This window comes from Sceloporus occidentalis, unplaced genomic scaffold, assembly GCF_023333645.1.
Source record: "Sceloporus occidentalis isolate IW3139 unplaced genomic scaffold, rSceOcc1.0.p SCAF_95, whole genome shotgun sequence".
Classification (NCBI taxonomy): Eukaryota; Metazoa; Chordata; class Lepidosauria; order Squamata; family Phrynosomatidae; genus Sceloporus; species Sceloporus occidentalis.
Genome location: NW_028317075.1, coordinates 237,073 through 255,451, shown reverse-complemented (window position 1 = coordinate 255,451; position 18,379 = coordinate 237,073). Strand labels below are relative to the sequence as shown.

The following is an 18,379-nucleotide window of genomic DNA, read 5'->3' as shown; positions in this document are numbered from 1 at the left end:
TGCTTTTTTTTTTATCTATAAATAAATGGGTTAAATATTGGTGATCCGATTTTGTAGTAATTCAAATAATAATAGCTCATATAAACTTATAATCAATGAACAATTAAATGTCATTAGCTCAGTCTTGCTGATTCTGGCACATGGATGTGTTCGCTTTTTGCGTGCAAAAATTGCCTCTTACGTTATCTAGGCCTACAAACTCAGCTTTAGTCCTACTATTTTCATTTACTTATTTAAAGCAGGATATCATAAATCCTTTCATGAGTGGGGAAAAAAATAGTCCAACTAATATGCTAAAATATGAGTGGACCAACATGCCATAAATTACAATATGGAGTTATTGACTCGCAACAGATTCAGGACCCTCATCTTCCTAATGTGTGTCAATGTTATTGTCAATTTTATATTATTGTTATTTTTTATTCTATCTCACTATAAATAAATAAAATGTAAAGTAATAATAAGAAAAAAAATATGTCCCAAGTAACTTATTTCACAGGTTGCTATCCTTTAATAATATATCAATGACATCAAATGCAAGGTTTACATATTTTAATTATTTAATAACAACATTGATAGCCTTAAATGCGAGCATTGCATATTTTAATGACTTCATTATCTGACATCAAAGGTGGGCATAACATATTTTAATGACTTCATTATCTATGACATCAAATGCAAACAACATATTTTAATTAATAATAGATCAATGACATATATATATATATATTGTTATTTTTCCGTCTTTAATGTTATGGAAAAACCCAACAACACTGGGGTTAGATACCAGAATTTCTCTTTATACATAAAAAGCATTTTACCTGGTCCAGAAATCAGGAGAGTTGAGGGTACATAGAGGTGGGTTCTAAATGCTGATCATAGTATCATATAAATGGGGGCTCACTACTTTTATCCAAGACTTGGACGCTGGGGGGAGTATGTCAGATACATTCTGGAAACCCACCACCTTCTGCTTGTCCATTTGCTTACAGGGAGTAAAACAGTTTCCTGAGACAGGGTGTCTGGCTTCTAGTAAGGGATCTGCACCTCGGGTTTAGACCTCCTGTGTAGACCCCAAAGCACCAGATTGTAGCATCAACACACTGCCTTCTTTAGGAGAGCTATAGTTGTTATTGCCTCTACGCAGCATATATGGTTCCCAAACACCCCTGTATGAAGGAGGCACTTGGCTTTTTACCAATAAAAACATGATTGGTTTTTTGCAGCACTGTAACTGTTTCTCTGTTGTGTTTATTCTGTTTTATATACAAACAGTGGTAATTGCGTAGCTGGATCGGTGCCAACTGCTCGACGATGGGAGCCAAATCTGAATCGGTCTCGAGTCACACGTGCAATCGTCACTGCCCTGCGACGTGCATGGAGAGCTAAACAAAACAGGGCCAGTGGCTCCCTCCCAGGCAAAATCGAAACTAAGGCTGCGATTTAGTGATTGCGCAATAAGAAAGGGGGGAGGGCGGAACGTGGACTCTGGTGGATGTGCCCTTCAGCCTGCACACACTGTGCTAAAAGGATCGCTTGTGTACTGCCTCCGGGCAGCAACCCCCAGCATTGTAGGGAGGGGGCAGGGCAGAGGGAAGGCACAGCACTTTATTAGGGATACATTAGAGATCATTTGGTCTCCAGATAAGCTGTGCATGAAGAAGTAGCAGGGTGGTGCTTGTGATCTGCCTGTGTCAGCTTGTACAGTAGGGTGTGGATCTTTGTTTTGGATCACACAGCCTGTCACTGGGCTGGATCTGCTCATCTGGGTGACTGTGCCCATTGTCTGGCTGCAGGCTGCGATCTCCTGGGTGTGCCAGCAGCATGGCGAGGTGGGTCATGTATACGGCTGGCACCTTGTCCCTTCTATTACTCATAGTCAGCATAGCCCTGCTGATATCTCACACCTTCATGGATACTGTAGAGCGAAGGGTGAAACAGGTGAGATGATGTGTCTGTGTACCGTGTGTGCATAATATGCAAAATCTACACAAATAGATGGGGATATACGACTCTTTACCTACATGGACCTATGGAAAATCACTATAATGAGTGAATCCGAGAAGCTTTTATGGTAGCAGCATTGTACCTAGTATAGGAAAGAAAAGTATCTTTGTATACATTGCAGGTTGTGTGTGATCTATATGTATGTGTTTTATGTATTGTATCATGACGCATACACTTTTCACGTTATATTACTTCTATAACAAGGTAAGATCTATATTTGTTGATAAGTATCCATCTATATTTTACAGGTGCGGTTGCAGTTATACAAAATATTTATATGCATTTTAAGCACAAAAGCCTTGATCTATCTTTCTATATATATATATATATATATATACAGAAACTTTGAAAGTTTAGTTTTTCAGTTTCTAGAGCAACAACATATCACTGCCAGATAGCATTTTACATGGTTAAAGAATTATTTCTGGCAAGGGTTTGGACAATATTCTTCTTCTTATTTTTATATAGCACTGTACAGTGGGTAGACAGGACATAACATGTAGTATATAACATATCAATTTGACTTACAGAAACAACAGGTGAGAAGCGCTCTGCTCAAAGGAGCTTACAATCTAGAGGGAGTTAGGGTGTTTTATACAAGAAGTAAAAGTACTACTGTTAAGGATGGAGCGGCCACACTAGTATAAGTATTGTAGGAAAGGGGCTAGGATAGGCGTTAACGTGTAAGGTTGTAGGCGTCCTTAAAGAAGTGGGTCCTGAGGGATTTTTTGAACGAATGAACAGGGAAAGCCAAGGGAGGGCATTCCAGAGGATAGGGACAGCCCTTGAGAAGCTAGAAATCAGAGGAGAGGATAGAAGGAGATCATTGGATGAGTGGAAATACCGTTAGGAGTGTATTTAGAGATGAGCAAGGAGATGTGAGTAGGGGAACCACTATGAAGGGCTTTGAAAGTAAAATTAATTTTGAAGTGAAGAGGCTGACAGAGGGGAGATGTGTTAGTAAAGCAATGGGGGAGGAAGATAAGTCTGGCAACAGTGTTCATGGTGGAGACCAGCCAAGACAGAGTTACGGGAAGGAATTTTCCCCCTGGTATGGGGCAATTGGCATCTGCTTCATAAGGGGTTTTTTTGCCTTCCTCTGGATCAACACAGTAGGGACACAATATGTATATAGGTTGAACTTGATGGACTTTGGTCTTTTTTCAACCTTATGAACTATGTTACTATGTTACAATAGTCAAGGCGGAAGATAATGAGGGTAACAAGAGCCTTAGTGGCATCTTGTGTAAGGAAGGGACAACCAGGGCAATGTTGTTGAGATGGAGAGGGCACTGCTTTTGAGACAGACTGAGTGCAGGTGGTGACCGAGAGGTCAGAGTCAAGAGTGACACCAAGGCAACAAGAATGAGGGGACGGGGAAATAATTGCACCATTAACATTAAGGGAAACTGATAAGGGAATGTTGGCATTGGAGGGAGAGAATATGGACATTGGACAGTACCAGGAAGGATGCTTGTAATCGGGGCCAGACTGGCGATAACAGGGCAGCATTGACATTTCAAGTGGCCACCTGATAACGGAAGTGCAGACGACATCTACATATGCGCAGCTGTGTGCTAACATAGCATGAAGCCAGGCATATCTAGTGGCTGGCATGTGCCAGATGGTCAGTCCAGGCCTGCTTGTAATGCAGTTTTTATTTACATGTGCCTTAAATTCACCAGAGAGATAACCGTGTAAGGGGGAATTTTTTGTACATACTATAAACTCGCAAAATCAGCCCTCCAGAAAATGGTACCATTTTTTTGACAAGTGAATAATGGCCATGGAGAAGTGAAACTACCGAGAGATTTGTGAAAATGTGAGTCAAGGCCTAAGTGACCTGCAACATCTTCTCATATGTAGAAGAGCTTCCTCTAAGACTGGCTCGAAGTCTGGTCAAAAAGAAGTGGCTCTAATTTTACTTCTTCCCCATGTTTTTTTGTTCATGTTCATCAGCATATCCTACGTTCCATTATTCTGGAAGAAAATACTTACCATCATGTTTTTTAGTTTTACATGAGAGATATTATACTATACCTATACAACTTTCTGGGAAGATTCACATGTAAGGAAAACTGAGGACTGTTAGATGGTCTTCCTATCAATAAAGGTTTTCTGGGTCACTTTGTTTTTGCTATGTTTTACCTACATTAATATAAACCTATAAAAGCAATAAGTTTCATAGAAGCCTGACTATATTTATTTTACTTTACTAAGGTTTTTACTAAGGTTGTAAACCATAACTTGATTGCTCAGGCTTTGGCTTCTTCAAAGCTTCTACATATTGGGTGGCATGTTTGCATTATGGCGGTGTCTCAAAGTTCCCTACGTCTTGTTTTGATCTCCGCTTATGGCTGAGGATTGGCAGATGAAGAAGGAAATAGAGAAGAAGGGTACTAAACCATTATTTTCAGGAAGAAGACAGATGGCAGAGTTGGTTGAGGAAATTGCAGAATCAAGTTTGCTGGAATGGGGTGAAAGGACGTAGCCAGACATAAGCTGACACAGAAACTTATACAGATCAGGAAACTGCTGAAAATCATTCCTTTAGTAGTATAAGGGTTGATTCATTTGAATAATCTGCGTTACATCAAAGGATATAGAAATCTATGAGTAACAGCCCATAACCTATATCTAAGTAGGTTCTAGTTTTGAACTGGGCAGTCCAATATTCTGAAACAAACTGACAGCCATACTCTGCTTGAAATCAGGTGTCTTTTTTTTCTTTTCTCCCTAATCTTGGAAAAGAATAATGTTACACCAACTCTACGAACAAACATTCAGTATTGTCGTTCAGTATTCCATACAAAGCATTCATTTAACAGTGTACAGCAAACAGACCATAGCGTTTTACAACATAAAAATGGCACAGGGAATTTTAAGAAGCTGTTTCTTTTGCTATGGCAACAACCTAGAAGTACCTGGTTTTATGTCACATGACAATTAAATGTTCCTGGCAAAAAAAATGGACATGATTAAATGGGACAGAGCTTCGAATTCAGAAGGGCTGCATACAGTAATGTAGTTTAGCCTCAAACACAGCTTAGTTTTATTTCATGTTGACTTAATGAACTTCTCTATCTGCATACATGGAGACTGCCATGTGATATTTTGGCTGGCGTTCTCTTCTCTACCCCCGCACTGAGCTGACAGTTTATGCCAATGCAAAGTCCTTTCCTTAATAGACTTCAATGAGTCATAGGTCTGTCTTTGTAAATAAGACTGAGCCATTCTGTTGCAAACAATTACTATCACTGCATTTGGTGTAATAAAATAATAAGGCTTTTCTTCATTAATTCATATAAATAAAACAGAAGTGGTGTATAGTCTGGACAGTTGCTTTTTTGATCCTATTGATTGGTAAAGTTTCAACGAGTCTTTCACATCCCTTGAACAATTTCAGTTTGAATAGTATGATTCATTTTTCATGCACATTAATATACACACCTTTATAATAAAATACCGGTAGTTATGGAACTAAGAGGTCATGGGAACAATGCGATGATTTCAACAAATATTTAGGTGTAATATGTACCTAATATACGATTTTTCACTTTATTGTCCTTTTGTGTCTGCGGTTCAGAGAATTCTTGTGACAGTTTTAATGGGTGAGGGAGTGTCTGAGAAATAGGTTATATAGCAAAGCTCTTTAAATGTAAACTTTAATGATCTTCCCAACTAGCAAGTGCAAAGTTCTCTATAATCATATAAAAATGCAGAGCAAACAGGCATGACACCCATAAGTATTCTGAATCGGTTGCCTATCGGTACTGCCCTTTGGGTTTCTTGTGTGTTGCGTTAGTGACTCCTTAAGATTATTATAGGGAGGGTTGTTTGTTTTTGGGGGAAGGCTTCCACTTTTATAGTTTTACTTACACAAATCTAGTTTAATGATCTAAAACTTTAAAACGCTCTCTGCTCATACATACTTGTGTTTTTACTGAAGTTGATGTGGGAGTAATCTATCAGTGACTGCTTTTATTTCACGTGAGACAAAATTTGACATGATTAAATCATTGTTTTCTCTTGAGCAATAAACAGTTCTAGAAATGATGGTTCTTGTGGCATTTAGTCATAAAAGTATTAAATTTAGCATAATCCATTTAGTCTAGTTTTATAATTTTAGTGGTATATAAATAAAAGATACAAAAGGAAGAAAAAAAATAATAAAAAAAAATAAATATATATATATATATATATATATATATATATATAAACATGCAGAATTTTATTGGCAATTATATTGTTTACTGGTCATGTTCATTTCACGCGGTATTTCATATGAACGTTTTCTTTTAGGCCACAGTGCTAAAGAATGGAACTGAAGTCTATGAGGACTGGATAAACCCACCACCTCCAATTTACATGCAATTCTACTTTTTTAACGTTACTAACCCACTGGAGATACTGTCCGGGGAGAAACCAATTGTACAGGAAATTGGCCCTTATACTTACAGGTAAGGTGGTAAGGTTATGCGGCCAGCCTTACCGTAAAACCAGGCTATGTATTTTAATAAAAATACTGGCATTTTCAATAATAGCATATAGATGACACATTCATTTAAACACAGATTTGGAGGTTTCATTGGGCACTTTTTTTTTTTTTTGATAATTGCATTTGAAACTGAAAAAGACAAAAAATAATAAAGAAATGTTTCAGATGGATGACAATTCTGAATGAATTGTTAATTCAAATGTCTGGTCCCTGCTAACATGCAAGGATCGATCATTGTGATTTCCTCCTCCTGTAATGTTAGCTAGAATGGTGATGGGAGCCATAGAACATAGGTGCTCTAAACAAGCTGCCATACCTGTGGACATTAGTCATTTTTACCTACATTATGATTATTTTACGTAATTATATAATTTTAAAAAATGTGTTCTGAGGCCTATTAATAAGATGGATGCACTGGTGTTACCGATAGTACTTAATACTTGGAGAATATAATTGTATTCTAGGTTCCTCTACTGTAGACTTCTCTATGCCCTCCAGTTGCATAGTAATACAGCCCAGCACAGTATGAGGACCCAATGTTTTTAGGACATGGGGTATGTTTGTGTGTAGTTTAATTCATTGCTTGCCAACTCCATCTTTAATGAATAGGCCACATCTGATTACCCCTTCCCGGAAGTGTTGGGTTCCTGACGTTTCTTTTGAGAGCCCTTAGAGTTTATTCAAGAACATCTTGAAAACCTGCAGGTACTTGAGGATCTAATAAAATTCGGTTCAAGAGTATACTCAAGACGTTCTATTCTGATAACATAAGATATAGATATCTGACATGCGCTCATTTATTTTGTCATTTTTTTATTAGGGAATATCGACCTAGAGAAAATGTTTCATTTCTTGATAATGGCACCGCTGTATCTGCAACTACTCCAAAAACCTATGTGTTTGAGCCTGAGAAATCTGTGTCAGATCCTCATGAAGACTTGATCAGAACAGTGAATATTCCGGTTGTGGTAAGTGTGATTAGTGGCCATTCTACCTTTTAAAACTATGGTTACATGCATTCCTGATGTTTTAAAGGTGCATTCATGTGTTGCACCTTTTTACTCTATATAAAGCATTGTGTCTAGTAATGGGCGAGTAGCATTGGAACTGGAGTCCCTACAGCGCCCTGGGGAGTACCTAGCCTTCTTTGCGATTACCCTAAATATCCCAAAGTGTACATATGTGCATAAAATATAATTTGTGTGAATACATAAAAAGTTAACTTTGTAAAACCAAATAAATGGGCAAGTACTTTTCAATACTTCATTTTTTTAGTGATATTGTGCCTTCAAAAGCTCCTGTCTTAGAGCCACCCAAAAACAATACACATGTCCCTTTAGGATGGTCTGAGGTAGCAGTGTTTACTGTTCTTCTTCTCCCACCATTGTTTTAAAAAGTGTACCTCATCAGGATCAAGACATTCCTATTAAACATAGAAACTTAGAATTTGACAGAAGATAAGAACCATTTGGCCCATCTAGTCTGCCCATTTTGTTAGTCAAATCCCATCAAAGCTGTATCTTCTGAAACATGAGTATTCTTTAAAGACTGTCTCACTTTTAAGTAGCTGTAGATCACTTTATCGGATCATTTTTTTTTTTATATTTTTTAGTAAAAACATAAAAGCTTTTTTTAAAACAATGTGTACCAGAGAAAATACTCAATAGTTTTCTACTACCATACATGTAACAGTAACCCTTTCCTGAATTATCCAAATGACCATATTACCATATTAATGACGTATATTAAAGTGGATGGTAGGTTAGGTATAGGTAGCTAAAAGGGTAATTAAACAAAAAAGCTAACATGTCTAAGTCAAGACAAAGGTATGTTTTTATACAGTTTCCATATCTCTTTATGTACAAAATGTTTGTGTTATTGTAGTCTCTTTCCATAAGGTATTGTGTTCACTGAATAAAAAAATTGGAAGTAAGAGATTTTCTATATAATTAACCACAGCACTTTCCCTTTTGTTTTTTTATTCTTCCATTTCCATTATTCAAACTGGCCTAACATCAGACGATACTAGAAATGACCAAAGACAATAAAGTCTTAAAGCCGGTTGTTGAAGGAGTACTAAAAACCTACAATGAAGGAATGTTTGTCACCCGTTCCGTACACGAGTTGTTGTGGGGCTACAGAGATCCTCTTCTTTCGAAAGTTCATGTGTTCAATCATAGCATTAGTCCCGATTTTGGCCTGTTCTATGAGGTAAGATGGCAATATCTACGCATTCTAATTAAAAAGTGTTTCAGAATGTTGATGCAAGTTCTCGGGATACCTTTTACTGACTTTTACAATTTTAATTGGTCAGTCTAGCAACCCCTCATTATACAGTATATATTAGTATAGATATAGATTATATATATATATATATATATATATATATATAATCTAACATACACACTATGGTATAGTGTGTGTATGTATGTATGTATGTGTATATATGTGTGTGTGTATATATATATATATATATATATATATATGTGTAAATAGTCTTTCAGGATTGCAAATGTTTTCATTTAAATATATAAACAAACCTAATCATACCAGCGAAAACATTTTCATGCATAATATAAATTCATAGTTTTGTTCTTTGTACGTGTTTTTCAGATGAACACAACAGATGATGGTGAATATGTGTTTCTCACTGGATCAACTGACTATATGGAATTTAGCCAGATAGCAGAATGGAAAGGACAAAAGTAATTATTTTTTCTTTGTATCAAACATATACTTATCCAAGAAACAAATGGTGTCTATACTGTATACCATGGATCATAATGAAAATTATTCATAAGTTGATATATAAATCATGGCCCAACCTGCCCCTTAACATGATGTTATGTGTCCCAACAGAAATAGCACAATAGCAACCACAGCATAATGGCAGGGGTAAAATTTGGCAACAAATAAAGATAATGTGCGTATTAAAGAAGAAGGGGGGGGGTGGACATTTGCTATACTTGCCCTCTTAAAAATGCAAAAAAAAATGCAAAACATCTTCTAAGATAAGGGTTCAATACAGAGAGGTTATAGATTAATCTCTTATAAAATTCTTCTTGTTATAAAATATTAAGCCATGATAAGCGTGTACTTGTGGTGGTAAGCATCATATTATGTATTTTATCAGTGCACCAATACATCCAAGTCTTTGTGTGTTATAGTGAAAGCTATGTACAGTATATGCAAACAAGATAACCTGTGTACACTGCGTGTATCTGCCGTGCTTATGTTGTTTTCTATTGCGGCCTCTGTGCTAATAGATACCATGTTATTGAAGTTTGCTTTCTCTACTTCTTTATCAGATCACTTGACTGGTGGACATCAGACACGTGTAATATGATTAATGGCACGGATGGAACCTCTTTCCACCCATTGATAAGCCAAGACGACAGCATTTTCATATTTTCATCAGACTTATGCAGGTAATAAGAAGCTTTCCACTCATCGCATTCTAAGCCAATCTCCATAGTGTCTCCTCATACTCTTAGAAGTGAATATTGCATAGTGAAGGTCTCGTCACCTGGCATTGTAATAGTGCTATGGAATCTGTAACGATATTACTTTAAAATATGATGTTGGTGGCAACAAGATATTCCCAAAAATGTAAAACATATGTACAAAACAATAAGAGGTAAAAAAAACCCAAAAAAACACATCCACAATGGTTAGATACAGCTATTAGTTTTATATTATATAATATTATATGGTTGGATGGGTCTCTTTTCCAGATCCTTGGAGACAGTTTACGAACGTACTGAAAAAGTGAATAAAATCCCCGCGTTTCGATTTGCTCCATCTTCTAAGACATTTGCCAATGTGTCTGTCAACCCTGAGAATGCAGGGTTCTGTGTGCCGGCTGGAAACTGTCTTCCCTCTGGCCTATTAAACGTCAGCAAATGCAAAAGAGGTATGTGATGCCTTAATAAGTGTTGCATCTATTTATCAGGGTGCTAACACACGCACTATTATATAGCTTTGATAATAAAGAATACCTTTATTAAGCTGGTGTTTCCTTTTTTAAAGATGTTATGTATTTCAATCTTTATATGTGAATGGCTATTATGTGTCCCTTATCTTCAAGAAGCATATATAAGAGGGGTCTAAGATGGATACATTTAATGACAGTCTAACTTCTTTTTGACAGGTGCCCCAATCATTCTGTCATCTCCTCATTTTTACCAGGCCGACGAAAGTCTAATTAACAGCATAGATGGTATGAATCCCAAAAAAGAGGACCATGAAACTTTCCTAGATATCAATCCGGTAAGATGATCTGGTCATTCAATAGTCCTTTCCGACAGCTCTGCTTCTTCTCTTAAAAGAAGACAGGGACACGGAAGCGTTTGATGGAGAAGGTTGGGAGACAAGTTTGTCAGTGCTCTTCCAGCCAGAGCCGGCCTTAGGCGTTGTGGCGCCCTGTGCGGACTACTCCTCTGGCGCCCCCCCTCACTATAGGTTGAACTTGATGGACTTTGGTCTTTTTTCAACCTTATGAACTATGTTACTATGTTACCCGCCCTCTCTGCCCCTTCAAACTACCCGCCCTCTCTGCCCCTTCAAACTACCCCCCCATGCCCCTTCAAACTACCGCCCCTCAAACTACCCCTCCCCTCTGCCCCTTCAAACTACCCCCCCTGTCCCTTCAAACTACACCCCCCCTGTCCCTTCAAACTACACCCCCCTCCCTCTGCCCCTTCAAACTACACCCCCCCTCTGCCCCTTCAAACTACACCCCCCCTCTGCCCCTTCAAACTACCCCCCCCCCCTCCAAACTACACCCCCCCCCACTTACCTTGTTGCCGGAGTCCTGCGGTGAGAGCGTGAGGCATAGTCCGGCGCTCAACATGAGATGCTGGCACAGCGACGGAGTCACGGAGAGTAAGGGGCGCCGAGCGGTTGCCGAGAACTTCACGAGCAACCGCTCGGCGCCCCTGACTGGGACATTGATTTAAGCATCGTTTTTTTTTTTAAACTTTATTTAACATGAATGATGTTAAATAAAGTTTAAAAAAAAAACACAAAAAAAAAACCTGATGCTTTAATCTAAGTCCCGGTCAGGCGCCCCTGCAACCATGGCGCCCTGTGCGGTCGCACAGGTCGCACACCCCTAAGGCCGGCCCTGCTTCCAGCCACAGGCACTCAACTTGGGAAAATAGGCAATCCGATTTTGCATGAGTGCTTCCTAATAGCCCTGTTGCAGGGTCGAGTTTTCTTTTTTCAGAGCTAAAACCTAAATTTGAATTAATGAATCCCTAATACTATAGTCAACCTACTAACAAAAAAAAAACTCTTACCATTGTCTGCCATTGGGTCAAACAAAATACAGCAGCACTCAAAATGCCTCATCAGGTAAGTGCCCTGTGAGTTCAACATGTCCGTTGTTTTGCCCCAGGGCTTTTGCGATCTCTGCGTAACATAATGTAGTTTCCTTCCTTCAGCTCATTGCTAAAGAATAGAACTACCTTTTTTCTCTAGGTGGTCTCTAATTCTAGTCTGCTGACAGTACGGTCATTTGGCTGGATGTATCTCACCCCATTTGCAACATGCAGCACTTTATGATGACATTTGTCTTGTGCCCTCTCTCCTTTTAGCATAGGAAATAACAGCTGTACTACAAAATGTCAGTGGGTAGTCCTGGGTAGCCGGAGCCCAGAAGTTCCCTGGTATGTGTATGTTTATGCCTTAAGTCTTTTCATCTGTCGAGTGTAGTGATGACTTTCCAGCAGCAAAAATAAAAAAAAAGAGAAAATTGGGACAAATATTAGTAACTAAATAAATTCACTTGGGAACGATTTGAGACACGTTGCTGACCGATCTACATTTTAATCTTCCTTTCCACAGATTTATGAGAAGCAACTGAAACTAAAGTTACAACCCTTTCTTGCTAAATTACACTTTGCGAAGGCTTTGTCTTTGTAATTGTCTGTAAGTTATTTTTAATAAGCAGCTTTACAGTTTACAGTATAATAAAACGGGGGTACAATAGCTGCCGTTATATGATACTTACAGTGGTCTACAAACAACTTCATTGGCTATGAATACGTTACAAAAGGCTGTCCCGTTGAGTTTACAGTCTTAAAAGACAAGTGTAGTGAGAAAAAATGTTTCTTTAAATTCCTTAAAAACTAATTACAGCATAATCGCAGTAAAAGTTTAAAGAAATGAGAGAGTAAATACATTTTTCATGCTGTTACACTCCCCATATAACATGTGGGGCCCATCCATATTGCATAAAATATTGGTCCACATCCCTGTCTGTATGTGATGGTTCGCAGATGCGTGGTGAGTGTTTTGCGCGTGTACGAACTGTCACATACAGATGGAGATGGCCAATATTTGATGCTTTTCAAACATTTCTAAATCTTGCGTGATATTAGGGTTTCAGGAAGCTGCAGATCACCCGATTTTATGTGTTTTAGCTATATTATTTGAGCCCAACCTACTAGACCAATACCCTGACTTCTCATCATGCTACCTTGTGATAAGCAATGGAATGACTCAGACTGAATCACCCAGTCTGACACTCTGAATAATAAAGGTCAGTGGAGGAAAGGACTTCGCTGGATTTGTCATGAAGATTCTGCTCAGTGTTTTGTTTGAGCATGAGAAGTCACCTAAAAAAATCACAAGACTGACAACAATGGCAGCCTCCAGGGGAATCTTATTGGAACAAATAGAGATAAAAACCAGGATTTAGCCAGTGCTAACTTATATTCCTGTATACAGCACCTCAAAGAGAAAAATATTATACCAAGGAAATCCAGATGATAAAACTGAAAACAAATTGTATTCAACCTTTGTATCAATGATTATTAACCCCTTAATGACAGCCCATACATGTACGGGCTCAAAATGCATTGTTTTCAATGGGTTTAGGGACCACCCATTGTCCCTAAGGGGTTAAAAGTATCTTGATTGATATGGTATTTTGACTTTGGGTTTAATGGTTCAGATTGTAATTGTCTCGTTTTTTTGTTTAGCTCACTGGAATTTTAATTCAAGCAGCTAAGAGAATTCAAGTCAATGCCTACGTTCGACAGATTGAAGGATATCGGTAAGTATGGCAAATACACGTAACATAAAGCAATCAGCTGACCAGTAACCTATGTTCTGCTAGTTTTGTACTTTGCGTTCCATAGCTCTGAGACCCTGTACAGCACAGATTTCCAGCTCAGATCACGGCACTTCATGTAAACTGTAGAAAAATCTTAGTTATTTTTGTACCCAAACTGCAAGTGTGTCTGAGACTAGCTCATCCGGGAACAGGCAAAGCTTTTCTGTTTTTCTGAAGACTCTCCTGTAGCGTAAAGGGTTGTCCAGTTGTAGGCATCCTTGCTCGCCGTGCCTAGTAAGGTATTTTGTTTAACTCTTAAAGGTACACTCCAGCCACGACGTACACTTTAATGCATAGAATAGTTGGGTGTCATCTTGTATTTCATCCTTTTTTATTTGCATGGAGATGCATAAAGGTGGTCGTCAGCCATCATTCTTCCTATGCATTGGTTCTCCAGCTTTTCTTGTTTATTTGCATTCGATGTGTAAGGAAAATAGTCGTAGTCATTGGTTAAAAGTGATGCCCTCATATAAGGTTAGCATAGGAAAAAAAAAAGATCTAGAATTACATAAGCTTTTGGGACCTCAGAGGTCTCTTTGCAATTCGTACAGATGTTCTTTTCCTTTTTTTGGCACCTTCGAAGAAAGATTTGAACAATTTATGTTGCGTTAAATGAGAACAATGGAAATTAGAGTTAAACAAAGGCCCAGTGAAAATGCTTTCATCTGCAAGCTAAATAAATAAAAACTCCACCTTTAAGGGGTTAAAGATAAGAAAAGGAATGTATGCCAACACAAAGAATTTAAAGAATAACAAATTGTATTATTTTTTACAGTGTTACACAAAACATACAAACATTGTTCTTCCCTGTGATGCATCTTAATGAGGTAAGAATAATATAAAAATGGGCTTTAACCCTATAATACAGAAATACAAATGCATGCATGTTTTTACAAACTGCCTGCTGATGTACTTAGTACTTTACAGTTTACAGCATAATAAATGAGTGAGGTCATATCCCGACTCCAACCCTGGCCCTTTTGGACTCGCATTCCAACGCTTGCTACGTTTTATTGGAGTCATGATATGTAACAAGCAGTAATTGACTGTTGGATAACATCCAAGAAAATATGCGCCAAAATCTGAGTGATTAAATTAAGGAGGGGAAGAGTGAGGCACCAAAATAGACAAATCAATGAACAATGTTATAATGTTACTCATTTTTTTCATTGGGGAACAGATATTTGCATGAATGCACAAATTAGGCAATATTGGTTTAAATTGAAGTTCGTACGGATCGGAATGCACAAGTCTACTACTTGCGGTGGGTGCGGGTAATTAGTAATTAGTTCCTTGTCGTGTGGTAGTCCCAAATCTATCACGTCCACTTAGCTAATGCCAATATGTTTCTGTTTCTTGTTTCCATCTCTACAGAGTGTCCTCATTGATGATAAATCTGCCGAAAAACTCAATATGATTCTTTTAAACGCCAGAGTGGTATCCAACATCCCCTTCATGATCATGGCATTAGGAATTTTAGCTGGCATAATATTCATTGTGTTGGTATGCCGCCAAAACAAATCTAGGGAGGAGGTGAGTATCATTATTATATAATTTAGGACTTCTTAGTACACTAGATTACCCAGATTTAGTGTGCTATAAGTCAATTGCTTGTTTGTAGGGCACGGTGATACACGGATGACACCTTAGTTATAAATATAAAATAAACATATTGACTCAGATATTTACCATTTAAAAGTGCAGTTTAAAGAGCAATGCGTATTAAAGTAAAAAGATTAAAAAATGAAAAAATAAAGCACTTACCGAAGGTAGAAGCTGCAAGCCTGATGATTTTTGCCCCTGATTGGCTGTTTTGAAGCAGCCAATCAATGGCAGGGAAGCGCTTCCATGATTGGGCACACATGAGCACGGTGGTCTGAATAGACTCCCACAGCTTTTGAAGATGGCTGGATTGTCTCATTAGCAGTCTGACAATGATTATGTTGTTGTGACTCACTAATGGTGGTGATGAAATGGTCAGTGAGGCACCTGTGTTCAAGCCGGGATTACTATGGTGAACTCATTTAGTGCAGGTTTTTCCACCACTGAGCAAAGTCAGCCCTAAGATTCAGAGTGAAACCCTAAGAGTACTCAGATATGGTTGTATATGAAATTATGTGGCCAAACATATATTTTCCTATTTTCTCCCTACCTTTCTCTCCTCTCCCCTATTCTCTTGCCTCTATTTTTCTCCTAGTTATTCCTCCCCACTTTCTCTCTCCTTCCCCTCACTCCCTCCTTCCACTGCTTCCCCATCACTCCGTCCTCCTCTCTATCTGTCTTGTTCTCCCCTTTTCATCAGCCTGTTCTCTCTCTATCCCTTCTATCTCCCTTCTTCTCTCTAATTCAGGAAGCATAAAGCATTTATGAAGATGTGATAACACTAACCTATTTATTGGGGGTTTTTTTGTGGCTCAGGGCACAGAAGAAGAAAGAGGTCCTCTAATAAGAACATCCTAAACCATTTTCTACAGACTGGATTAACTATGCAAAGTAATCAGAACCTGCCCATACTACAAAATACAATGGATGGAGTTTTTTGGAATTAACAGCACACATTTTATGCACATTGAGTCCTTGGACTCCGTTCAGATTCATATTTCAGTAACTACTTTTTTTGTGTGTAATACTTTTTCCTTACCCTTAGAATGTAACATCTAAAACAAACATCAATGAGTATAAAACCACTAATTGACCCACTGAGGGTTTGGTGTACAGCATACTTTGTCAATTTGTTCTTTGACTTATAGTTTTTGTGTAAATGAACAGATTTGCATTTTTGCACTTACATATTAAATAATATCATATCAAGAATTGAAGGGATTAGGGTTTCAGTTTTCCTTAAAAAGTATTTTAGTTGCCGCCAGTATAATTTTTAGCAGAAGGGTGTTTTGGCTAAGATGCTTACAATACTAGATGCAACTTACACTATATGCCGCTGTATTCCTTGACCTAAGCCAGCTTTTAATGTGTACCAGAGACAAACTACCATAGATGACTCTTAAACTGCTATAGGACACAACGGGAGTGACCAGAGGCGTCAATACTTGGGTTCTCTATAGCTTTTGCACTTTATGGTGCAGGGAGAGTTTACTACTTAGAGACAAATGTTAATACAATGTCAATATTTCTTTAGATACCGTATGTACCCAGGGGCATTATTTTATTTTCAGGTAACAGTACACAGATGATTCTGTGCTTATGGTGACAGTCAACTGGCTAATGGCATTGGTAGTCGTTACAGTCACCCAAATTTAATTGACTACCATCTATTTTAATTAGAAGGATGTATACGTTTGACACTTATGTAGCACCAAATAAACGTTTTACAAAGATAACTGGCTGCATGACGTTGGGCAGTCTGGTTTCTTTATTACCTTTTTTGTGTTGGAGCCCAAGGTGCAAGTGGTTCCATATGTCGTGGAGAAGTGGAGTGAAACAAGATGCTCAGGAGGAGACAAAGTAGATCACAGTTCACTTCTGGGGCTACACTTCTATGCATTTTCTTCCCAAAAGCCCAGCGAGAGGGCTGATTCTTGCCCTCTCTCCAAGAAGGGGAACCACTGAAGAAAGGGAGTAATGAGTGCAAAGGAACCACTCCGCAAAAAGCCTAATCTTTGAGAATATGTCTTCACTGTGGCCTTTTCACCAAATAAAAAAAACATGTGCTTCAGTATATTTAGTAACATAGTTCATAAGGTTGAAAAAAGACCAAAGTCCATCAAGTTCAACCTATATACATATTGTGTCCCTACTGTGTTGATCCAGAGGAAGGCAAAAAACCCTTATGAAGCAGATGCCAATTGCCCCATACCAGGGGGAAAATTCCTTCCCGACTCCAAATATGGCAATCAGAATAAATCCCTGGATCAACGTTCTGTCCCTATTAATCTAATATCCATAACTTGTAATATTATTGCTTTCAAGAAACACGTCCAGGCTCCTTTTGAACTCTTTTATTGAGTTTACCATTACCACTTCCTCTGGCAGAGAGTTCCATAATCTCACTGCTCTTACTGTAAAGAACCCCCGTCTGTGCTGGTGTAGAAAACTTCTTTCCTCCAGCCGTAGAGGATGTCCCCTTGTTATAGATACAGTCCTGGGTATAAATAGGTCCTGGGAGTGATCTCTGTACTGCCCCCTTATATATTAATACATAGTTATTAAGCCCCCCCCAAGCCTTCTTTTTTCCAAACTAAATAACCCTAATTCTGATAATCTTTCTGGGTACTGTAGTCCTCCCATTCCCCTTATTACTCTGGTTGCCCGTTTTCGAACCCTCTCCAGCTCCACTATATCTTTCTTGTACACTGGTGCCCAGTACTGTACACAGTATTCCATGTGTGGTCTCACTAGTGACTTGTACAGTGGTAGAATTATTTTCTTGTCGTGGGCATCTATACCCCTTTTGATGTACCCCATGATTTTATTTGCCTTAGCAGCAGCTGCCTGACACTGGTCGCTACAGGTAAATTCCTCCTAAGTCCTTTTCCATGTCAGTCATCCCCAGTGTTTTCCCATTTAATACATATTCCCAGCCTGGATTTTTCTTCCCCATGTGCATAACCTTACATTTATCTGTGTTGAACCTCATCTGCCACATCCCAGCCCAAGCCTCCAACCTATGCAGATCCATTTGTAATCGTGCACTGTCCTCTATTGTGTTAACCACGTTACAGAGCTTAGTATCGTCTGCAAAGATTGATACTTTACTATACAATCCCTCATACAAGGTCATTAATAAATATATTAAA

At 38.4% G+C, this 18,379-nt stretch overlaps 1 protein-coding gene across 1 annotated transcript; it reads left to right on the top strand.

Annotated features, from left to right (window-relative positions):
- Positions 1–1,824: 1,824 nt before the first annotated feature.
- Positions 1,825–16,085, top strand: LOC149284287 (lysosome membrane protein 2-like). Its single transcript, XM_089496913.1, has 12 exons — positions 1,825–1,941; positions 6,310–6,467; positions 7,326–7,473; positions 8,525–8,716; positions 9,119–9,210; positions 9,814–9,933; positions 10,240–10,418; positions 10,656–10,774; positions 13,492–13,565; positions 14,401–14,452; positions 15,000–15,158; positions 16,044–16,085. Exons 1-12 carry the CDS (start codon positions 1,825–1,827, stop codon positions 16,083–16,085), a joined length of 1,452 nt encoding a protein of 483 aa, XP_089353039.1.
- Positions 16,086–18,379: the final 2,294 nt, after the last annotated feature.

Excerpts from the sequence above, each read along its gene's own strand:
- LOC149284287 (XM_089496913.1), top strand. The coding sequence starts at position 1,825 with ATGGCGAGGTGGGTCATGTATACGGCTGGCACCTTGTCCCTTCTATTA. Across the intron at positions 9,211-9,813 it reads GCAGAATGGAAAGGACAAAA|ATCACTTGACTGGTGGACAT; the intron begins GTAATTATTTTT and ends CTTCTTTATCAG. Across the intron at positions 13,566-14,400 it reads CGACAGATTGAAGGATATCG|TGTTACACAAAACATACAAA; the intron begins GTAAGTATGGCA and ends TATTTTTTACAG.